This window comes from Bombus vancouverensis, chromosome 3, assembly GCF_051014615.1.
Source record: "Bombus vancouverensis nearcticus chromosome 3, iyBomVanc1_principal, whole genome shotgun sequence".
NCBI lineage: Eukaryota > Metazoa > Arthropoda > Insecta > Hymenoptera > Apidae > Bombus > Bombus vancouverensis.
The window spans coordinates 2,287,573-2,313,319 of NC_134913.1; the positions used below are offsets into that span (position 1 = coordinate 2,287,573).

General features: G+C 32.8%; 2 protein-coding genes across 4 annotated transcripts; both read right to left on the reverse strand.

Annotated features, from left to right (window-relative positions):
* Positions 1 to 365: 365 nt before the first annotated feature.
* LOC117164167 (sodium/potassium-transporting ATPase subunit beta-2-like) lies at positions 366 to 8,176 on the reverse strand. Its single transcript, XM_033347062.2, has 6 exons — positions 7,755 to 8,176; positions 3,136 to 3,276; positions 2,832 to 2,951; positions 2,489 to 2,670; positions 2,132 to 2,405; positions 366 to 1,946 (listed from the first exon to the last, which is right to left on the reverse strand). The coding sequence occupies exons 1-6, from the start codon at positions 7,900 to 7,902 to the stop codon at positions 1,843 to 1,845; spliced, it is 969 nt and encodes a 322-aa protein (XP_033202953.1). The 5' UTR covers positions 7,903 to 8,176; the 3' UTR covers positions 366 to 1,842.
* A 4,274-nt stretch (positions 8,177 to 12,450) lies between these two features.
* On the reverse strand, positions 12,451 to 25,324 carry LOC117164168 (sodium/potassium-transporting ATPase subunit beta-2). Of its 3 annotated transcripts, none has more exons than XM_033347063.2 (5): positions 24,736 to 25,324; positions 19,721 to 19,981; positions 18,926 to 19,107; positions 18,509 to 18,782; positions 12,451 to 18,436 (listed from the first exon to the last, which is right to left on the reverse strand). In XM_033347063.2, exons 1-5 carry the CDS (start codon positions 24,860 to 24,862, stop codon positions 18,333 to 18,335), a joined length of 948 nt encoding a protein of 315 aa, XP_033202954.1. In that variant the 5' UTR covers positions 24,863 to 25,324; the 3' UTR covers positions 12,451 to 18,332. The 3 variants fall into 3 exon arrangements, with proteins under 3 accessions (XP_033202954.1, XP_076484146.1, XP_076484145.1); XM_076628031.1 differs by lacking the exon at positions 24,736 to 25,324 and adding an exon at positions 20,095 to 20,217; XM_076628030.1 differs by lacking the exon at positions 24,736 to 25,324 and adding an exon at positions 20,078 to 20,212.
* Positions 25,325 to 25,747: the final 423 nt, after the last annotated feature.

The window sequence follows — 25,747 nt, forward strand, 5'->3', positions numbered from 1 at the left end:
TCCTCTTCTATAAAATGGTACTTTATTTTTTGCATATAGTTGTAATATTTTCAAAATACGGAACTCACTTTAATTATCGGGTCTAATTATGATATACGTAATATATAACTATATAGTCTTATTTTGATGAATTCGTTCATAAATGTAGATTTAATTATGTAAATCATTCATTCGAGTATACGGTCCTGATTTTTAATCCAAAATATTTTCAAAAACAACTTATTCCCAATCCAACTGGGAAAATAAAAGAAAATAATAAATGAAATTTATACTTTTATGTACCGATTTCTTATAGATATATGTAAATTAATATAAATATATTTACAAACATTCATTTAAATGATATTCTTAAAAATATGCGTATGCCCGTTTGACTATAAGTATTTATTTACACCATCCATATATTTACATGCATATGCCTATTTAGTTCATAATAATTAAAATGTTTAAAATGTTTTACGGAAGTTATATAAAAATTTCATACACAGAAAAAAACATTATCGACCCATTATTTTTAATGTAATGCTGTAGACAAATAATAACACATGCCAGTAATCTGTCACGATTAGAATGTCTATGGCAATAGTTTATTAACTCATTTTAATATTGAACAATAAATGCAGCAGTAAATTTAAATAGTCGCATTGCATGAATTACAAACATAAAAATATTGACATTAACTAAGATTGAAATAAGATTGAGTAAAATTTCATGTTTGTCATATCAATAAACAGATATTAAAGTCTTCTCTTTTCAAAAAGTATTTTTAGTAAGTGTTTAATATCATTGAGACAGATGACAAAAATCTATAGTTTAAAAGGAAAAAGTCTTATCTATAAAAATATATGTATACATATAATACATTTACATATTTCAGAAGCGAAAAAAATATATATGTATATATTTACAAAGATAAAATATATATTACGTGTTGTGTATATATATATATATATATATATTATCTTTGTTAGTTTATTTAAGAGATCTATTCTCAAGAGACATTAGTAGACGTGAATTTTCGCGACAAAAAATCTCCAAAATAATATCTATATAGCAGCCTAAATATAGTTTCTTAAGCAGTTAGTTTCCATTCAATATGTTAACAATTTAAGGCATATATATTCATCTGTTTTAAAACATCAAATATTTACCATTAATATTCTAGATATAACACAAATCTTCCATGAGATTCAATTGACAAAAAATATCATTTAAACCAAAACTAATGCAAGTAGGTTGAAATTAAATTAAAATTTGGAATAAGCCAACATTCGTATTGATTAATCACAACTTAATTATACAACTGAAAATGTAACATAGAAATGATATATTATACTCAGGTTTAGCACTAAGTAAAGAACGATTGTCTATATTCATTATTAAAACATAACTTTAGAACACATAATCATTATTTATCAATAAAAGAAGCTTATTTTCATATATAATAAATATACTTTGTTTCTTTTTCATAAATACATTATTTTTAATATCCTCAACGAAGTAAACGTTATTTTAATCGTATGGTTTCTCGTAAATTCTTTATCCTGCTGAACCAAACGAGAAGTATAAAGTCGTAAAGTGATTTGGAATTTTGCATCTTTTTCTCAGTACGTAGAAATTGAATAGAAATTAGACTTTCGATAGTGCAAACATCAAAAGTCCTTTCAACTTTGTACTTGACAAAAGTTTCTTCCACACTTTGGCAGCGGTCATCGATATCTGACGGCTTCTAGAGTCGTTTGAAAAATGTTCAGCTATGTGGAAGAATAAAAAAACATGAGATTCGCATTGCATTTCTGTACGCTAACAAAGGAGAGACCAGAGAGATGTACTTAGGGGACATTAATCTATCATCATTTCGAAATGGACCACACCTATTTTATCGTGACGGCTGTGTTTTATGTTTTTCGCCCACGCCTTGCACTCTACGTTTATTAAAATCCCAGCTGCAACAAAATATTTTTTTCCATACAAAAATATTCAAAAAACTTTGTAGAAAGAAAATTATTTACTTCGCATGACTTTGTCCAGATTAATCGACTTAATTCTCTAATCATTTGAAAAGTCAAAGCATTAAAGGACTAAAGAGTCAAGACCGTCCAAAATTTTTGTCTATTTTTTTAACACTTACTGCGAGGTCGGACGAAGTGTATAGCTACCAGTGGACTGAGGTAACCCTCTGAATTTTCGAAAGGATAAAAGTAACCGGGAAATCCTCTTCGTGGGATATACTCAATTGGTCCTATATTTTCTTGATCTGCAGGATTCTCTCCTTCGCAAGATACCCAAATCGTGTCAAGATGACGAGTATTCTTTAATCCGGCGATATGCTCTCTGAGATCGACAGGCATGTTCTGTGGTAACGAATTGGTATCATTGTAGAATTCCGGTCTCCAAGCGTATATCTAGAAATATATATTTATACCTTAACCATAGAAGAGCAGACTTTTTAAGGATACTATAAGTTAACGTGCTCCAAAAATGTTACCTTATTAAGCTTTAAGAATATACATGGTGCAGATTTATGATAATTATACTTGTTTTCTTTCGTACAAGGATACCAGTTTTTAACATCAACATCACAGACTTTACCAGGAGGTGGCGGTTGATTGTAATCACATTTATTAATATTCGCACCAAGACCGGGAACTGAACCTGGCGTTATGTAATCTGAAAAATTATTACTGATCATAATTTCTTTGTTCTCTTACCTTGTAACATTTAATTATAAAATAAAATTATACAAGATGTTTCGTGTCACAATATTATTCTATATAATCATAAATTAAATATGAATCATATTAAATAAGAATATTATATTTCAATATTACCTTTCAGAAACGATTCTAGAGAATCAACCCAGAATTTAAAGTTCTCGCTATCGGTTCCTCTGTACCAAATTAAGGTACTTTCAACATTTTCGAGCGGTGGCTGTGGCCTAAATCCTAATCCTATAAATAAGGATGTACAGTAACGAACGTTCACGTGAACATCACAGGAGAAAAACCTGATAAGTACGTTTTTGTTGAGTTTTCTATTTCAAAACTTCAAAATATGTGAATTATCATGTTTTGTCCTGTACTTTCTATGTGTAAAAATATTCACATGCAATTATTTTGCTAAATGTGTGTTTACCAGGATTTGTTCCGATTATTGAACGTTCTAATTGCCACCTCGGTATCCTTGGATCTAACGTTTGAAAGAAACCCCAGAAGCAAATTGCAACCAATGCAGCCAGTACCCCGTAGAATGTCAAATAGAATAATCCTATTTTACCTGAAGAACAAAATTTAATTACTCATCAAGTTCAAACCACTAATTACAAGAAAAAGATATCAAATTTCATCATTGTCCATTGATGTCAGATTTTATTTATTTCATACTCGCCGAGCTTAGAAAAGGATTGAAAAATATCCAAGTAATTTCCAGGATTGAAGCGGAGCAATTAACGACACGGCACAGCGCTCAATCGTACTACATCCGAGTCTCATTTTCCATATTTCCGTTTTCAATTTATACACATTTCCGTTCAACTTTTGCATAGTTTCACATTACTATGTATCATTCACAGTAAAGTACAAATTGGATTTGTTAAATGTGATTCGCGTGTATCGAATCCTTCATAAACATGCGCATTGTCTGCAAATATTACGCGAATGCAACAATGTTTCTTCAGTTTTACGTACTGAGAATATAACTTGTATCTTTTTTATGTCTACATGTGGTCTATTTAATTCTACTTATACTTTTCCCATCTATATGCTTCTCATTTACCTACCATTTTCAAACTTCGATCTTCATTCCAATAAGTAACAGGAGCGATAAACTTTTAAAACATAACTTCAAATTTATATCGAGTAATAATAACTAGATAGCAGTTGTACGAACGCAGAAGGGTTAAGAAGTTCTTGGTACCAAAGCGCTACTCAAGAGGTCATTTTAGTGAAGAGTGGAATCCGAGAAGCGACCTTGCGAGACATTGAATCGGTACATAATTGAATTGTTCCACTTGACCACACGCTTGGATCTTCCTTTGAATTGAGGCAACGATTAATGTAATTAACCTATATTACACGGCGTACCACTACGCGCCGATTAATTCCATTAGATCTACCAGACGTCAGCATATTGTAAAAATCATAGCAATTGACTCTTGACGTCTTGCTCCTCGCGCAGATTCCCGAAACATATCTAACGACTTGACATGAAAAACATGTACGTGTGATCTATCTTGCTTACAATTGGTTCTAAGTATACACAAGATACCAAAGTACAGCATATAAATCAAAATTCAAAGTATTATACAAAGACTGTAAATCGATGCCTCAGAAAGTTACATTTTATACTTCTTAAGGTAAAAAAAAGAAGAGGCTTAACTGTTCTCAAGGCATATTTGAATAAAATATTCATATTAATTTTATCTTTCATTCCTCACTGATTGATAAATGATAAACGAAAGTTCAACGTTCAAACATATTCATTTCAAAACACAAAACATTGTTCGTTATTTTTGTCTGACATTTTCATGCCATATCATCCCCTCTTTGTCCCTTTCCCTCCCCTTCGCCTTCTAAGTATTCATTACAATATTTCATAGGTGAAGCTAAACCCTACTTAGGTTCCATTTCTGTACTTACCCTGTGGTATATTATCTCCTTAACTAAAATGACGTTAGGTTTCATAAATATAAAACTTAAACAAATCATTATATCATATTTAGATTTTGGAGATAGAGGTAATAAATTTAGAACTGTTATTTCAGGAACCTACAAGAAAATCTCTTGAACAAAGAGCGGAACTGTTGCAGCGTCGAATTTGAAATTAATTTTCGAAATTTTCGGGAGAGCGATGCTGAACGAAAGCTATGGTATGATATGGTCGCGTGGGTGTACCCTTCGGAATGGCCCTAAGTTACATAATGCCGTAATGCCTCCATTTAACGCCAATTGACCTCGTTGTACGCGTTTGCGCTAAAGGAAGTTGTAACAATTGCTATTCAGCCGAACAAACCGTTGTGTGCACCGCGAATTAGCCGCGCTTCGCGCTTCCGTCTTTTTCTCTCCCTTCCTTTTTTTTTTCTTGTCGTTACCTTTATTTTGGCCAAACCAATCAAGGTTACATGCGCGTGCTTAATCGTTATATTTGCTTTCCGTCCAGCTTAAGATATTCATAAGTCTACATTCTTCGTTAATTTGTTAAATTTAATTGGGACAATTCTATAAATTTAATTCCAGGAGTTCATTTTTATTTTAATGGACCTTTTTTAAAACACATAACTTTATGTTTTAATATCTTTTATTTATTTTTTATAATTAGTATGGGGAAGAGTACATTTATACTCTTTGTTATTTGCAAACAAATGAGAAACTTCAATTAAAATACCCATCTCTTTTCACCCGACTCTCTTGCATAATAGTTTACTAATTGTAATGATATTAGCGAATTGACAAATGGCAAGATATAAACTTTTCTTTTACAATTTTACAACGTTACATTAAATAAGATAATCGCACAATTTGCAATGTAAAATTTGTACTAATGACCTGCAAAATTTCACTAATAACGTTAGTTCAATTGTACAAGAGGACTCCGGCATATTATGATACATCGATACGTAGATACACAACAAAGTAAACATTCTAAGCGGTTGAAGAGAACTGAGGAAACAGTACAAGGGTATGTAATATGACGGCGAGGCTAGTCTCAAGGCTCGGATAAATCGTAGGATATATTTTAACAGTGAATACAATTTGCAAGAAACTGCAATACAACGACAGGCTTCTGAGCTAATTAGACGAAAGAAGACGCAAACTCACGTTTCTCTTTCTAGCTTTCTATGCTTTTTGTGGGTCTTCTGTGTACTATCGAAACAACTGCAGACAAGTTATCGTAACATTCGTAACTCGATGCTCTACAGATCAGTTTTCAAGAGCCAGACACGCTACTGCTTGGTTGATTGAAATTATATATCTCTCTTATTAATAATATTTTGCTTCTCGCAACTCTGCTTCTCAACACTCAACGCAATTTATACATATAGATATATCGTTTTGTTATAAAATATTCGTACAACTAAAAGTACATTTTTCAATGATTTTATGAAATTCGTCTAACGATAGACAATGGCGTGTATATTTTTATATAGGGTGTAAATTTAACTAAATCTGCAGGTTGAAATAGCTTGTTAGGTACATGATATAATTTTCTATTAGTAAATAAGGTGAGAGGAAATTCAAATGCGATTTCTATATTGGAAACATCAAACGAATGTTAACAGATAATCTCATTATTTCGATATGGCGTCCAACATTGATATAGTGTGGCGTTCTGCCCCTTTGAAGGGTGTGTTTCCAACTGTTACCATGCCAACCTAATTGAAATATATGGTAACATCACATAAAACATCACATTCTATCATTTATAAAAAATAAAATTTGTAGCTTTTTTATGTTTTGTCCAATACAATTATTTGTAAAATAATTTTTTAAAGTTAAATGGCGCAAAAACAAAAGTCATTTCTAAAATGTTAGATGATTAGTGTTATTATTAGAAATAAAACGTAATTAAAATACCATCTATTCTTTAGTGTGGAACAATGCATTCTGAATTTATAATTAAAATTGCCTACATATTCCTACGCGCACTTGTAATATTTTGAAATATTTATGTAAATGAATTTAATATGTTAAACACGTGATTACCAAAATTTATACTATAGTTTCTTCTGCCAGTGTTTCTTTTACCTTCGAACTTTTATTTCACATTCTTGTCGTTTTAAAAGATAAGAAATCGACACTAATTGAAACAGTAATTGAAAAATCAAATTAGCTTCAGTAAACCGAAGTCTACGGACAAAAATGATCCTTCGATCAATTAATAAATCCTAGTAAGTAAAACTGGTTGATTCTGCTATTCAGTTGATGTATTTGCACAAAATTTATAAAATATCTATGAAATTTATTTTCGGACTTCCGCCAGTCCGAAATTTGTTTTCGGGAGGAAAATATCCGAAAATAAAGTTTATAGTTATTTTATACGTTTTATAATTTCTATATATGAGAAAGAAAAATATATCTGTTGATCGAAGTGATCACAGTATAGCTTCTACCTGTTGTCTCTATTCACTTGCCTGAAAATTGACCAAAAAAGGTTAGTTCCTTTCTTCCTATTTCTTTTTTTTCATTCCTTTTTCCATGAAATAAGACCAATAAACATATGAGACTGTTTAGAAAATAACGTATACTTTTAGCATTATAGTTAACATCTTACGATGTTTACTCAAATAATGGAATGATATATGAAGTAAACAAGTTTTTTACATAAAATGACGAACATGTATAGTGCTTGTTGAAAATATTTTCTATCTTACTTTCTGAATTATTCTGCACATTTCTCTAGAGATGCGTTCACTTACATGTGCATTTATTAACACATATAGAAAATAATAAAATAATATTTCTAAATTATCTATATGTAGTGATTATAATTAAAGAAAAGGTAATTATATTCATCTATTCTTATGAATTGTAAAGTTACCGAAACAGAAAAAATATTGAAATGTTGACATTTTATCAAGGACTATATTGCCATGTACGCATACATTATTAAATATAAGAAATAAAGCCAACATTAAGATGAAATGATTTATCTTTGAAAAATCGATTGAAAAGGATCATTGCTCCGATTTCAATCCGAAATCAATAGAATACTCGATACAATTTCGATCGGCGATTAGATCGATCATCACAACTTACCCCAGCTACTGGCTGTTCTGCCGAAAAAGGCACCGGTCTCACGGTTGTAAATAAAGTTTTTTAATGACTGGCTGGTTGATATGCTCGGCGGTTTCAGATAGGGATTTGCCATCTCCGGGGTGACCATTTTCGAATCCTTGCTGACCATCGCGTTTTCAAATGAATTTTTTCTCTACTAGAAAGTTACACACTAACCACGTATTGAGATTTTCTTCGCGATTCTGGTATAACGAACGCACGACAAACAATCCACAGTTGTATGTGGAACAACACGACCAACAGCACTCTAGATTCGCTGCACCGAAACCGTGAGTTCCTCGAAGTCGGCTAACAGTTTCTCCGCCGCCGACAGTTGGTTGTCCAGCGCCACCAGGTTGACTAAACACGCTTCATCCGTGGAGGCTTCTTCTCTGTCTCGTTCCCTACTATTATTTTCTTGCCACTTTCTCTTTCTCTCTGCCCCTCCTTAAACCCCCACCATCGTCATCAAACCGTCCATTGCCATGACGTGTCAATCATGCACGTACATAAAATCGTCCTGGTAGTTGTTATCCATTGCCACAAGTGTGCTGGATCATGGTGTTGATGCGTATTAGATCATCTTATGGGAATTTTTTCACAAATATTAATTATCATTAGCCGAATCAAGCTTTATATACATTTCAGAAGAATCAACTTTTAATAATTTCCAAGTAATTTATAATTTTAACGCATAGGATACCATGGTTATGGTATAATGGTACGATGTTCCCTCGTGTGCCACGCCTATAACACAATCTCTTTGTCTCGGTGTATTCAGGTTAAAGTGAATTGAACAGGTTTTCGGCTGTTCAAACCGACGCATATGAAGATTTCAATGCTTGGTAGTAATCTAATGTTTGAATTATGGATGTATGGTATTTCCCTTGCATTTTAAGTCGTGCGTGATATTCTAATATTACTTCTAATCTTGTACATTTAAAGTATTAGTAAGAGAAAGGATATGTGAATTTAAGAAGGATAACGGAAATCAATTTTAGTAAATAATTGATATATCTGCATAATAACTTTTCAGTTTTATATAATAAGTCCCCAAAAATTATCAATTAGTATTTAAGTTAATATTAGTATTAATATTACTTAAAAATAAATGCAAATATTTTGTGAATCTTACAAGTTGAAAATTAAAAACACGTACTAGTGAATTTAATGCCATTAGATTACAACATACAACGTGCCTTATTTGCATAGATACGTATTAAAAAATATATCTATGTGAATAAAGGTACGGATTAAACATATTCTTTGATCAAATTTTTAGAAACTTCTAATAAGTAAAAAGGAAAATAATGTTTATATCGATTTCTCATTATAAGCGAAAGTAATCAAAGTTCAGTGGCGCGATCTATTGTTCAGTGTTCAGACTTAACGCAACTAGTTTTTAAGAGCAGGTGGTTTCTCTCAGATTATTCAGTTACTGTTCTACTTAAGGCTATTGCAACATGTATTTAAGTAAATTCGATTTCAGAACTTAAGTTTAAGCTTTTTACTTCTATAAACAAGAGCTTAAACGACTAATTATTATTGTTGCTATTATAAGCAAACATAACAAACATGAACAAATGAAATATTTGTAACAGAAATGGAAAAACATTGAACAAATAAAATCCAATATTAAAAATGGGGAACCCAATATTAACACTAACCTCACCGGGCCCGGTCAAATCATCAGTTTCAAAATTTAATTTAAAATTGCACATTTATTGTTATTTCTTTTGTACATCTAACTTTATGTAAATTTCTATATTAACAAATATTGATAAATTGATTAATCAGGTAATATAAGAATGTACATAAAGTTGGGTCTGGCAAGATTAGTGTTAAATTAATTTTATTCCATTATGTTACTAATTACTAAATAGGTTAGTAAAAAAATATTTCGGAATATTTATCAATTCACATTACTTGATAGTAACTGATTAATTTTTGTTGTTACATTTTTAATTTTTCTATTTTTTTGAATATTATACTTTTATTTAAATATTTAATTCAATATTATATTATACTCTTGCTAAATGTAAAAACTTTTTGTTACAAGCAACTAGTTAAAGAAATATGTTTTTTATTTACTTTAATGCGTCTTTTGAATTAAATATATTTGCAGCCTTTATTAAAACATGATCAGAAACGGCCATAATACTTAATGCTAATACACCTGTGTGACATAGTCATTGAGTAGCTATCGCAATAAAGAAGGCTGCGAAAACGATTTCCTCAACTTGATCGTCGTAAAACAAATTGGGGGCTAAGGTCAAACCTCGTGTGTGCGACCTTAGTGCCTGGTGGCAGCTCGTGTATGCGATTCACAGCACTTGTACTATTGGTAGTTACCTTCTCTCTCTTTTCGTCACTTGAGCCGCGCGCATGCACATAATGTGAGTCACACATGACGAGTAATCTGAATTAATCACATCCTGCCCACTGTGTCATTAATGTCATTGCCGTGTGTCGTCCGACTGAGAGAATCGGACAAAATAAACGAAAGAATCGCCTTAAATATCTAATCCTTCTATCAATGAATTCATTTTAAAAACAGACCCATCTGACATGGCACCTACAAACCAAACTTGCCGATTTATTGACTAGATTACTGGTAATTAATAATTCAAAGTGTTTTACAAAATCCATGCGTATGTATAACGTAATATGTAACTATGTATACGCAAGTTTGCAGATATAAAAGCAATAATAATAATTATTATTATTATTGTCCTTTCGCGTTATTTTACTTTGTTACTTTTAACAGAGATATGACTTGAATTTGACAACTTGAAATTGATTTAAGAACAATCACTTTTTTACTTTATATTTAGAACCTATTATTGCATAAACTTGTTATTTCAATGTTATTTGCGACATTACCGACTTCGTATAGAATACGATTGCAGCGCTACTGGCGGTTGGAATTGAAATTAAATTTCAATTTATAAATATCGATTTTTGAATAAATTTAAATCATTGACAGACTGTAGAATAAACTTAACACGCAATTCTTTTTTATATCCTATCATTGACTAAGTACAGAATAAACATGGTAGACAGCAACGTCTTGTAGAAATTCAAGAATACTTGCAAGATAAAATTAGATAAATATGCCCCAGGCGAACATATTAACAACACATACGAACTTCACATAGCTTTGAAACGTGTCTGAATGTGTAGTCCAACTCTTTCACAAAAATAACAAAAATTGTTTCATGACTGAAATGTAGCAAAATATAAAATCTATTTCAATTATTTGTATATGGTAAATATAATAAATATATATATGTTAAAAAATATATAAATATATAATATAATAAATATAATAAAACTTGAATGAATTTATATTCTTAATAAACTATACAAATGTTCATAATTTAATCATATCACATATTAATTAAATGTCTGTTACACGTGAAAGAATAAGAAAACAATATAAAGGTATACGTACCTCTATCTCTGTTAAAATAAATTAAACGTTAACAAACCTTTTGCATTAAATATCTCTGAGTTGTCACAACGCCAATACATGACACTTTTTTCGAAGTCATCTGCGAACTCAATCAATCATTTGCAAACAAGCAAATTATAATCAAGCATTTAGAATTAATGTATAAAACTGAATTAATTGAGTCAAAATGAAGCAATAATCAAACTCAAATTTTGTTTGAAAAACTCATAACACAAGCCGTTGGTAACAGACAACCAGAGAAAATTTGAAATATTATAAAATTTCGCTAACGTAACAACATACTAAATAAGAACCTATTAGTTAACTAGTTAAACGAACCTGATAATAGTCGACTGATGACAATGGAATAGTGGTAGAAACATTACATAGTCGAAATTGTTTACTTCAAAGGACGATACATCTTGACACCACGCTTTCCAAGCAGTGGTATTCACTGAGATATTTAGTGACATTCGCGCCAAAACTTTGTCTAGCAGATTCCTGATTGGTTGGAGAGAAATGACTTTTCATTCGTTTACAGTTTAAAACCGCGCGCCACACACAAATTGAATAGGGAGATAAACGTTTCACGGTTTATGTTACGAAATATTTATTTTTCTTACTCTGTTTGTCTCTTATCGCGTGGTTATTAACAATTTTCTTCATATTAGGAACAAGAAATAATTATATGTGGCAATAAATCGATTAAATCACACGGAATCATCACTTAATTCCGTAAGTATAATTAAATATAATTTAGATAAGGTATTCTAGGAAAATCGGTTTTAACTTGTTTTTTAGCAGTATCAAAAAGTACACATAGGTGTAATACTTAGTTTCTTTAATATGTCAAGACTTACATAATGAAATAAACAATATTGATATTTTCAAGTTTCTAAATTAATAACTGCTATTTAGATTTGAAACAAGATATTGCTGTATATATTAATTTAAATGCCGTCATTTTTAGATACTATATTCTAAACCTATATATGTACAATAAGTAAATTATGTATGTAATAATTTTATGTAAAAATATTAAATAAAATAATTGAAAAAACCAAAACCGGTAATCTTTAAGAAAATTCGTATTATTTGTACAATAACTAGGTTAATTAGTTACTGCAATATTTTTATTATTAACAATATGATTATTATTTTCTTTGATCCATTTTATCGTAATTATGTTTAAAGAGTAATAATAAAATCAAAATATGAAAGGGCTTTTATACATTCTGTTTATTTTTCATAACACATTTCAAGCATAATGATATCAACAGCCATGCCATCTCGTCTTAAATTATTATTAAATATTCATGCTTAAAGATCTTGTCGCCGCGATTGAAGCGCTAGTTTCGAAATCAAAGGTGATATCGCAACGATATGGGATAGAAAGTTCGTACACATGAAAAGTTCTCGAAAGACAAATTTCTTAGAATACATATTGTTTGAAACTTTGGAATTTTTTCATAGTAGTCTGGGTGTTAATCTCTTTCTCGATAATTGCCATTAGCAACCACTGTTGTTTGCGATCGTTCTGATCGCTTTAAAGCTTTCTGAAGTTTGAATTAAATTTTCTTCTTTTTCATTTACAACACAAAGTCAACGAAAGAATCAAAGTAATCTTAAGTTTGTTACTATATTCCTTTTGCTTGCGATCATCGGTTATTTTCAGATCGATAGCAAAAACAAATTGCAGTCTATAGTAAATACCAATATTTCAAGGGTTCATAGCTTTGTGGATTATAAACCATCCGAGTTAAAACGATCGTTCAACATACTCGTTTCATCTCGTTCTATGATACTGACAGGTCTCTTGATAACTATATATTGGCGCAGATCATATTAGTATCAACGGTAATATTCTTAAACATCTAATAATCAATGTCGTCATAATGGATCTAAATACATAATTTTTCTTAATCGACAACAACAAATGTAGGTGTACGAAGACCCAAAGCAATATTCCAGAACGACAAAATTTATAATGATTTCGCACTATACTAAGTTCGAGTCTTCGTAGTCTACGGTAAAATCTTATTGATCGATACAGAAGAAATTCCTGCACCACAGCATAAGCGTCTATGGTGTTTTACATCTTCAGAATCATCTACTCCTTAAAGCAAGGAGTATTCGCTTCACTATTCTTTTACTTTATTTGTATTTTTGGTAACTATTTTCTTTTTTGATGTCGTAATATCACGTTCGGCTAACTTCTGTTGACGAACCTCTTCCCTATACATAAAAAGTCGCAAAGATGTGAAAAGTAGATGCAGTCATGGGTAATCGTATTATATTAACTACTAAAAAATATTAACGTGTTCGCACTAATTTCCTTTCCCAAGACATCAAGTCGCGATATCTTGTTTTAACGGCTGAAATTTATTTCAGCAAGATCAAAGCAGAAGTAGAGATTTCTTGGCTCCGCAGTCGTTCGACATTGCAAATGCTTGAACCTCGATATTTAACTATTTTAATTAAGCGTTAGCGCTAATAATAGGAAAATTCGAGTCGATTTTACAAAGCAATTGGTAATCGTTGAGTCAGAATCAGAGGGAAGTGGGGAACGTGAAGATAAATCTAACATTAAGAACCAACGACACGGTGTCCCGACACAGAAATTTGATGTCATGTTTTGTGATCATATATCTCATATATCACACATATTCGTTCGTTTTTTTATCGACTTCTCGACGAAATCCTAATGTAATTCTATATCGGTATTCCTCTCCATTTTTCTCACGTAATACACCCTTTTATATGCATCGATTTCAATTAATCTCGTGCCTAACTGAGCGGTTCCCAACGCATGTATATAACATAGATGAACCTTCAAATGTCTTGTAGATACATACACATATCAGATAATTTAACGAATAGTATTATAACCGGTATGCATGCATATATGCGTTATAATATACGAATCACACTTAGAATTAATTTGACTTATTCAGATTAATCGTCATAATTAGAATATTATTTTGTTATCGTTTTTTCCTCTGTTTTCCTTAGCGTTCACATTTCATACAATATCGCGAGTTCTGTCGAATTTTTACTAATGTGACCGGCTATTCAGGAATTACGTTAAAATCATCTTTAATAATATTAACCTTATGTGTATTTATAATGTATATGTATATCATATAATTATCGTTACTTTAAATGTATATATAATTTTATAATATATATACTCAATATATCTTTAAATGTATCTTAAAGCTTAAAATTCTGCCACTTTTTTCTTTTCATCAAAATTTTCATCTACTCTCATACGCATACGTCTCACGTACATAATTCGTCACATACTTAAAGCGCTAATTGTGTTAACGATTATCACACAGGAAACATGTTCCAAATAGAATCCGGAGAATAAACATAGCTTGCAGGATAGTGCAGGATTGTTCTCGTTGAAATTCCACCATTTGGTTTCGAGAAACGGGCGTTCGGTTACGGCAAGCTAAGAAACTTTAAGCATGATTACTAATAATCCCACCGAACCTGATTCATGGCTAGTAGTTTTCTTCGGTATCAAGCTTTTCCCGGCTCTCTTTCAACTCTCTTTTTTCTTGTTCACGCTTGCGTGAAACGTAATCTATATACTTTAACAACAGATGTTCATTATTAGAAACAGCTCATTCACAATGATGAATATACATATATAATCGTTCTCGATCAGTGCACTGGATACAAGTGTAATAATTCTTATTAGTACTTTATACCATCAACGCATAATTCATCATCGTTTTCATTATCATCGGTACCTTCGTCTTTTTTCCATTAGTACGTTCTCATTTTCATTCCATTTTCTTTTCCGCCTGCCTCATCCTTCCTTCCTTTTTTTTTTTTTCTTAAAAGTTAATAGTGTCGTCGACGATTAATCTATATTAAGTTTTTTCTCATATCTCAATATGGCTCCGGACGAGGACTCAAAAATTAACGATAATAGTAATAATGGTAATAGTAGTAATAATAATAATGATAATGATAATGATGAGAATAATAATAATTAATATTAATGACGATAATAATTATAATAATAATAATAATAATAATGGTAATTAATAATCGTACGTTACGTCGATTAATAAATAGCAATAAAATTATTGATCTTGTTTTTGGCAGCGCTCACATTCGAAGTCGCCGCCCGTTCGGATCGCTTCATCTATAGCCTTTGTACTATCTTTTCGTCCATATAATCAAGAGCGATCGATCCTTTTCTACGCTTTCATCGAGAATTTAATGAAGGAAATTTTCTTTTAATTCTATAGTACCGATCGCTTATGCTATCACGGTCGATTATTTTCATATAAATCGATAATTTCCAGTTAAAATAGGATTGCCATTTCGCCAATCCCAAAGAAAGATCATCGGTATGAGAATCGGTTAACTATAGCTTAATCGTTTTACGCAGTATACAACACGCAGGTAAAACAATGTAAAATGCAACGGAATCTAAAAATTTGTATATAATAGATAACAGATCATATAATGGCAGTATAACTTTGGTAGTGAATGTATAAGCGTTTGCAAACAATTAAAACGAGGGATAATGTTCCTCGTCGTTTGATTAAGATTAAATTCACGACGTAAGCACGTCCCGTCGTAATTCGAATAAGTATTATAAACCGTCAAGAATCTCAGATGCACCAGGGCGACGACCACCGCGCAAACGCTGTCCTCCGAAAAACGAACAAGCTCTCGGAACAACCAGCTTTGCTTCTAAATTTAAGCCATGAAGAATGGAGATCAGATGACAGACATTCGATTTCGTTTACATTAAGTACATACCATTATCGTTGGTTGCTATAAAGAAAAATAGAAAAATAGGAATATCAGATGTAAAATTGCAATTTACAAAGCAAAGGAAATATCGATACGATCAAGTATCGGTTGAAATACAAAAAATCATCTTAGCGAGATGAAAAAAGAGAGAAAGAAAAATAAACTCCTCGCAAAATGGTAAAATCATCACATAGGAGAATATAAATAGATAGAATATTAAGTAGCAAAAAAAATGAAGTACTATCGAAATAGAACACAATTCCTCTGATCTCCAGACTATAGGATACAACCTATCGACTATACGATTGCGTGGACTAGCACTAGATATTATCATGCGGTACAATATAATCATAAATACATATTCCATACGGTGTTGTACGATTATCACTAGGCTGATTAAACTTTCCCGTGCAAACAGCGCGCTGTTTCTCGACAAATCGAAATCCAACAAAATTTTGGTATCTTCCACTCTTATTTGCTTCGAATCTTGTATCTATGTACATTTATTAACGTTAATGGCGGTAACTGCCGAATTTGTTATTTTCGCTTTCCAAAGTTCTTTCACTTTTCGGAAGATTTGAGCAATTCGACTAAAATTCAGTTTTTCCTCTAAGTATACGAAAGAAAAAAGAACACACAACGAAACATATCGATTGCTTTCATTCAATAGTTTTGTATTAGCCTTTCGATAATGAAAGGTAATAACTATCATTATTATTTTTTCTCTTGATCGTTTGATTGATTTTATTTCTATTTTATTAATACTTTCCATTAATACTAATTAATAACTAAAATATTAATACTAATTACTACTTTACGTTACCACCATTAATTATATCCACTTTATACAACACAGCGTAATCTACCTGCGTACTGGCGGAACTTCAAATTAAAATCCAAGGATGACCTGTTTTTCATTAATTAAATTAGAAGTTTTATTTATAATTGCTTCACGCGCTCTTGCTAACAGTTCGCAATATTATTCCCTCGTTCGAAATAATAAAATAGAAATCTATTACAAAGCTAGTAAAAATTGGAGGATTTCCAATCAAAAGTTCCACCGCACGAAACCTTCGGTAACAATGCAATCGTTCTCACCAAGTCAATTAATTGGTTTCCTGCTGTTTCGTTTCGACGAGTTCGTTGACAAATTCGCATGAAACAGACTCTCTTCCCTTCGACTTGTCTCTATTAGCTTTTGTGTATGCGTGTGCGCGTGCGCGCGTGTATATGAATTTCGATTATTTCAGACATCCCTCACCTTTCATCCCGAAACGACGGAACTTTCGATCGAGATTCGCCGAGAGCCGCGTCCGAGAGCTTCTTCGTGGAATTCGAAATCAAAAGTTCCACCGTGCCGGGTGCACCGTACCGACGGGCATAAAGACACTAACATTTTCTTGTTTTTCTGTTTAATACGTCTACGTGGCACGAACTAAGGGTATCAATTATCCTCGGTGTACCCTACACGTTAGCGAATCTCGTTGACTAGGCGAATATCAATATAACTTCGAGAGAGAAAAAAAAGAGAAAAAAAAAACATTACACGTGCGTTAAAGCCCGCAACGAGACCAAGAAATTAGCAGACGACGAAAAGCGAAAAATTCGCAAAAGGGGCAAAAAAGTAAGGGAAACCTCTTACGCGCTCCAACTGATATCCCGAACGATATTTAGATCACGATGGTACGACCACTCCTCTTCGCCCCCGATAAAAAGAAGTGATACCGCCGCGGTTTTTGTGCAGAATTTTTCCGCTAAACTGTTTTTTTTTTTTTGTGCATCCTGATACATACGCGCATATGCGTACGTATATATACATACATATATATATATATAGATATATAGTTTGTACATAGCCAATTTCACTGGTCCGTTTTGTGATCCTATAATAAAATGCTTTTACCTTTGTGGAAGCGACGACGACGGAAACACGCGGCGTTTTATGAAAAATCTCTGTACGTTGAGTGAAACGAACACGTGTAACGGTGTTTTTGAAGAACGGTCCTTCATAATGAGAGTGAGTAGCGCGATTTGTGTGAAAAAACGACAGTAGCTATTATCGCATGGTGTTGCAATGAAGAGAATCACGACGAAGATGAAGATGATGAGAAATGATCGGTGAATCTCTGAAAGATCTACGTTACAACGACGAGAAAATACGCGGCTAGAGCGGTATCGTCGGCAGAGAAAACCGGAGGGAAGAAGGAGTGGTCACGATGCGCCAGCGAGATTGATTAAAAAAGAAATTTCTTTTATTCTCCTTCCTCCTATATTTTCTTGGACGCAGTTGGTAGTGATCTTGCAAAAGGTGGCGAGTACGATGCTTAATCCACCATCAGTTCGAAATGTACCGAACCACGCCTCTCGAATCTGTCGTGAATGATATTGTGCGCCCAAGCTTTACATTCGATATTGATCAACACACCGTCTGAAAATTAACGGAATATTCAAAATCCTTTAAAGATTATAGGCATGTTATTGCGATTTAATGGTAACTCACATTTAGGCTTTTCGAAGAAGACAGCTACCAGGGGACTAAGGTATCCAGGGGTATTTGTGAACGGGAAATAGTATCCAGGAAAACCACGACGTGGAATATATTGAATGGCACCCATGTTCTCAACATCTGCGGGATTTTCACCGGAACATGACACCCACACGGTATCCAATCTGTTAGCGTGTTCCTCTTGCTTGATGTGTTCTTGAAGATCGGTTGGCATTGTGTTCGGCAGATTTTTCGTGTCATTATAATATTCGGGTTTCCAGCCGAAAATCTAAAGCATTAGAATTATTAATATTTCTCCTAATAAAAATAACGCTTGCCAAATCTCTCGGATTTTTAATACTACATAATTTAATAAGAACAATCACTCTATATGTATAATAATATCGTAGTAACGTTTTTAATATCACGTACCTTGTTCAACTTGAGGAAAATGCAAGGAGCAGATTTGTTGTATCCATATTTGTGTTTCTTCGTACACTGTCCCCACGTGGTCATGTCTACGTCACAGACTTTGCCGGCTGCTGGTGGTTTGCCATAGTCGCACATCATCCTCTTCTGGGCACCATTTGTAGAGGTAGCAGGTTTTTGGTATTCTAAACAGATTCAAAATTAATTTTTTATTTAATTATCACGGAGACTCATTAATCCTAGGACACCCAAGGAGGTGAAGGAACACATCAAGATATCGATTTGAATTTTGTTTCTTATTTTGGTAAAATTTTTCTGAAAGTTATTTCTAATTTTGTATACCGTACCTAATTACGCGTTCTATATTTTACTCCCAAATACATACATGATTATATATTGTAGAATATAAAAAAACCGAAACTCTGATCCAAAGATTGTTCCCACCTTGACCGGATTTAACGGGTTCTTGACGTAATTGGCTCGTTAGGACAAAGACTGTTTTCTCGCTTATCGGTTAAAATTAGCGTCGTAATAGATCTATGGAAATAGCATTACTGAACATCTATATCTAGTAAATATTTTATTAACGATGCAAGATAATGTAATGTTATTACTTCTGCTTTCAAATAATGAAGTACTCTAAGAAATATGTTATATTCAACTGCATAAATTTTAACTGATAGAGTTAATCTTAGCAGAATAATTATTTCAAATTTATGGGTACAAAATTTTTGTTTGGTATCTTGTTATGTAAAAAAAAAAAAAAAAATTAAGAACCAGAATTGAGAAATAGATTACCTTCGAGGAACTTATCCAATTCTCTGGTCCAATGTAAGAAATTGCCTTCGTCACTTGCTTTGTACCAAATTAAGGTACTTTCAACATTGCTTGAAGGAGGCATAGGCCTAAAACCAAGTCCGGGGTTGCTTCCGATCAAGGAATTGTCCAATTGCCATTTCGGTGCATTCGGGTCTAACGTCTGGTAGAAAACAGTTAACATCGCTCCGAAGAAACTAGCCAGTACCGCATAAAAAATGACGTAGAATAACAAGATTTTGGCTGCAATCGAAAAATAAGAGATTGTTAGTTCTTTGAAATTATGTACATATTCTCTAAATATCGATTATCTTCTAAATTACTCCATAATAATTTTACTTTAACTATTATCCGACCATTTAAATCATATACGGAAATCAGTATAGTGAATTGATCTTTCCTTTAAGATAAAAGCAGTATGTGCGCAAAAGATCTCCGTAGTCGATTGAAAAACAACTTGAAGTACGACGAAGTATAAGAACGTAGATCTCGGACACTTTAGCCAATTAAAGCAAGGCAAATGTTTTATTGTAATAATTCCTTTTGTGGATACGCACAGCAACTGAACTCTACAACACTGAGACAATTATGATCCGAGATCTAATTGGCCTGAATTGGTATTGAGTAAGCAATGCTGCGAGTTTACAATAAGAATCATTGATGAATATCCATTTCAAGCAATTTATTTTCAAAGAATCATAACACATATCTATACTTGCATCGGATTGCAAACGTTGTAAAAGATTATTCGAAGAACTATATAGTAACCTTCTGTTAAATTACATTTAGTAAATAAATTTATCGAGTATTTTGTCATTAAAGGGATATTAATACTATAATTAAATCTTACATCGATCCCATATATTTAATGTTTTCCTTTAGTCAATGTCCCTATTTTTGTAATAATCGGCAATTAAATTTAATTTAGTTAAATTTAATTTGTCCACAAGGTTAAACGAAGTTGTAGTTCCACTTGGCACTGCACCAAATTTTAGTATAAAACCCAGTGAAGCATCCTGTTTCTATAATACAATATATTGATATCATTTTATTTATATTCATATTTCTCTTTTTAATGCCATATAATATATTTTCTTGATTACATCTTTATTTCTTTTTATACGGTGGAAACCAAACGTTTCTAACAATCCGTGCATTTTGCATTTACACGGTAGAATTTTATGCACAAAAATAGGATGACAGCTCACAGAAGAATTTTAATACTAACAACTAGAATTCCCTTACATAGTATAAGAAAACCAAAGTAGGTTATTGATCCCCCTAGTCATAGTTCTCTACGTTCTACCAATATTCGTATCGTAGAATTACGTATTATTACGTTAAACTGGTTGCTTTTATTTCGTCCTCATTTAAGGAAGACGTCCTCCGCTGATCATGTTAACGTTACGTACATATCTCCAGTAGTTTTATAAAAAATTATTAACAAACGATAAAGAAATTTTAAATTAGGAACTAAGATTTTCTTCAATACTCCAATAGTTTGTTTTTCATCCCTCCAGAACGCAATTCATTCGTTTAAAGACAATTTGCAAACGCGCTAAACAAATCTGGAAGATTTAAATAAGGAATGGGATTGACATAATATCTTCGACGCAAATCGGTTTCTTTCGATACAAATTTTACAAAGAAATCTTGTTCCCTGTGGCAACTCTATTTCCTTGTTTCCGGTGTAGGTGTATCGATAGTAAATACTGTAAAGACTGACATTTTCTGTATAGAAATTCGAACGTAGGTGCAACAATATCAATGACCTACTTCATGAAAGAACCGTGATGGCTTCTAAGTTTGTAGCGCCGCCGCGTTCCGCATACGAAGTGATCGATATCTCAAAAAAACCGTGAAAATGTTACGTTACTACAGCAACCGCAATAGTGTGTCGTATTTGGACGAAAAGATAATATCGTTTGATCTACTTTTTATCCAGAAACCTACTTTCAAGAATGCATTTTGAATCTTATTCATCGGATATATGTACTATCCTGTTCTGTATTTCTTGAGGCAAATTATAAAACGTTTAGAATTTTATACAAAATTATTATCATGCGATTTACTCGTACAATCCCACTTATTTAGAAGCCGGAATTTTCCGATACTTTTATCTATATTTATTAGATTAACACACCCCTAAATGAAATCAATGCAATCATTTAAATTCACAAGCTCGAAGAAGCACCTCATGTTGCAATGATGAATTCTAGATTCTACTGAAATATCATTTGTTATTAACGTGTTCAAGATACAATTGAAAATTGCATTCGTATTATTGCATAATGGTATAATATTCGTGTCATGTTTTTCACATTGTTGAGTACATAATTTGAAACACCATAAATAATGTAAATGTTAATCAAGAGTATTTGTTAATACGAAATAAAGTATTCAATCATTCGTAGGATACTCAAATATTCAAATATAATTAAATATTTGAAAAATATTATTTATGATCTTCTATACAGTTTGTATTCTATTTCCTTAGCTAGTAGATCGAATAACAAAGTTCATTAAAAGTTAAAATGAGACACAAGCGAACCGTATAAAATCAGAGCAAGCTATTCCTACAGAATGGTAAGAACGCTGGATTGTATTGATTTTGGTGGAAGTCGATCAACTTCAGGAGAAGAAGAGGGGACAAAAGACAGTGGAGCATAGAAAGAATATAGCTCGCAAAGGCGAATAGATAAGCTGCTTTAAGTATGCTAACACAATAACACAACGACCGACCGAATTGCCTCGTTAATGCAAGAAAATGGCAAAATCAGTGAATGTCAAGAAGTTTACAAAAAAGATTTCCGAAATTTATGCGATATATATAACCAAATGATAATATCGAGTACGAATCACAATAATATTTGCTCACTGTAACGAAGCTTCTTTAATCACGGAAAGATTTAAATAAACAATTCGATTTTTAAACCTAACTCCCACAACATACTTCAACGAGCAAATCCTATAATTTATTACTAACTTGGCTTGTTTCTTAAAAAAGGTGCACACACTTTAAAAAGATTATAACTTTGTGTATCGAATTGAAAATTATTAGTCGATTAAAGAAATTATTAAGAATTTATTATACATAGATAAATGTAAAAAATGTAAAAAATAAATATAAAAACTATGATCCAATGATCTGTGCAACAATTTTATTACAGATCGATTTTGTAATAGAAATTTTGAAGAAATATGCTAACGATAAGATGTATCGGAGTGAAACTAAAATAACTTTTATGTAGAATAATAATTCTTGTATACAATAGAAGAAGTTTACTTATTTAAATGTTAGTTTGTCAGCTTGGACAAGAACATAAATATATTATACGTTGTATAAAATGGAATGATTACATTATATGACATTGTCTGACTGTATCTATGGCCATGACCAAATTTATTATGAGTGCTTTACAATTAGTAGTAATTACAATTCTACAGTGTACAATAAACCTAGTTTCCAAATAGAAACATTTTCTTCTCCTATCTATTAAATTTCGCTTATATCTAATGTTTGCAACCTTCTGTCGATTGTTTTGTAATTTTGCAAAAACAATTGTTTTAATTTTTTCGTCTTCTTTTTTTGCTGATTAAAAGATCAGTCATTGAATATATTATCTAGAATACCGAAATATTGGATCATCATCGACCAAATCTCGCAATTGTATTACATAACATGACAGACACGATACATGGAGAATTCGTTTGTTGCGTCGTCCGGTAGTATCCCACGGAATTGTCATAATCGTTGTAATTGCATCAAATATAATATTTTAGATTAACAGTATATTTATATAATTGAGTAATAAATTAAAGAAAATATAAAGAACAAATGAAAGAATATAAATCTATAATATCTAAGTACCGTATTATGCACTCTAGAGGTAGTTTTAGTATTTTTGTCCTCCCATCCCAAATCCCAAATCGGGATACAACATATTTTTCACTTAGAATTAACAAAGAAATAAATTTTTCTAACGTTAGGCTCAAAAATTAGGAACACTCTTTAACCCTATGCCTTTCCTCTTATACGTATTACATCATACATATTACAAAAGATAAAAGTAGGACGATGAAAATCGTGAGGTTGCCGCCCCTCCATACGTTACTTTTAAAGATCCAATTGAGAATCTTTTAATACACTAGAAGGATAATGTGGAAACGGTGAAAAAGCCAGCTTTGTCAGAACAGGATACGTTTTAGATAAAACAAGAAGTTTACAATTCGACATTTTCATTTAAATACCTGATTTCTGTCGCATCAAAGAACCGTGTATGATTATTTTGACAGAATAGCAAAGAACGTTTCTTTCATGAAAGAAGTGAACAATCGTATTTCAAGTTATTTTATTCATGATAGAAATAAGTTTTCATAGTAGATTAAGTATAGCTTTGAAATATTTCACTGAGGAAAAGTAGAGGAAAGGAATGAATGTTCTAGTTTAATGATATCAACGTTATCAAAGAGAAATCGATTAAACTACGATCAGAACGGTTTTATTCGTTTGAATGCAGCACGAAAGTTCTTTCTAGATATATAACATCGTTACTGATCTGCAGTGCGCGTGTACATTGCGTCGCTTTACGTCAGGAACTATAGGGTTACGATTAAATGTCAATCGGGATATTCAAGTTCTGACCTTTGACGATACGTTTTAGGGAATTTTCCGGAATGATCTTTGACAATACTACAGACGAATTATCCGATGAACTCGACAAATAAATCTACGCATGAAATCTAGCATTACCATTACTATCCTTCGGTCGAAGGAAATCTTAATTTTATCTCGGGGGAGAGACTCGAAAACGCGATCGAAACGTATTTGTCAATAAAAATTACGTAATTTTCCAAAATTGTTTAAAAAGACAAGATGAAATTCGCGGCCTGACGCTCAATTCGATTTCAATTTGAGAGTGCAAGCACGTAATAAATTTTTCGAAAAAATAGAAAGAATGAGAAAGAAATGAAATATGTTTGATACGAAAACTTACCCCAACTAGCGCCTGTGCGCCCCAGGAACTGTCCAGTCTCGGAGTTCCATAAAAAGACCCTAAAACCCTCCCATTTACCAAGCTTCGGTGGCGGAGTATAATACTGTTCGACTTTTTTACCCTCCATTCTGATCGGTTAAACGAAAAAATGGAGAGAACTGCCGCAGATCTCTCCCGCGAATCACCACGAACGAACAAGGAGGACGTGCGTGAATCCTTTTCTCGGCCGGCTCTGCTGCTCCTTCTGCTAATCTTGTTCTTCGTCTTCTGGTGGAACAGTGCCGCGATCGAACAGTTCCGCGGGCGAGGACGCAAAGGAAGGAAGGGTCGATTCGTGCCCTCGTCTGGAGCTACTGTTCTCGGGCGCTCTCGTCCGGCCAAGGGATGAATATTGAGCGATCGAACCCAGGCTGGCCCGAGCTTTTCAGGCCGTCCCCTCCTTCTCTCGTTCTCGTTTCGTCGACTCCCTTCCTCTCTTTCCCTCTCTGTTTCTCCAGCGGAGCGCGCTTTCTCACTGCCGCGGAAGCGCTACCCTTTACCACCGCGTCGACGAAATCGCGCAGTCGCGTCAATACGCACCCCCTAGCCTCCTCTCTTAACTATATCACGACCAGGTGGCAGTACTGGCAATGGTCACGGGCTCGTTTGATCCTTCTCGCTCCGACTCGCCTTTTTATTGCCCGTTCTCTCGTTCGTCGATTCAATCGACCCCGCTGCGTGACACGGCGACTCCTCGCGCCACGGAGCTTATGCGATCCCTACAATAGATACCGGAGAAAATGATTCTCTCTCCTCTCTCGAGGTCCATCTACTTCGATCTTCTTTTTCTACTTCGACCCTTCGAACACGTTCCGACAGATAGATGGACATGGAATAGTTCGGTTAGTCAGACGAGAGTATTCTGCAAAAAGGGATACGTGCAGATATGTAGGATAAAACAGAATTAAAAACAGAGTTAGAAGTATAGGAATAAATATGACGAGGGAAAAATAGATGGGATGTTTCGGTATGC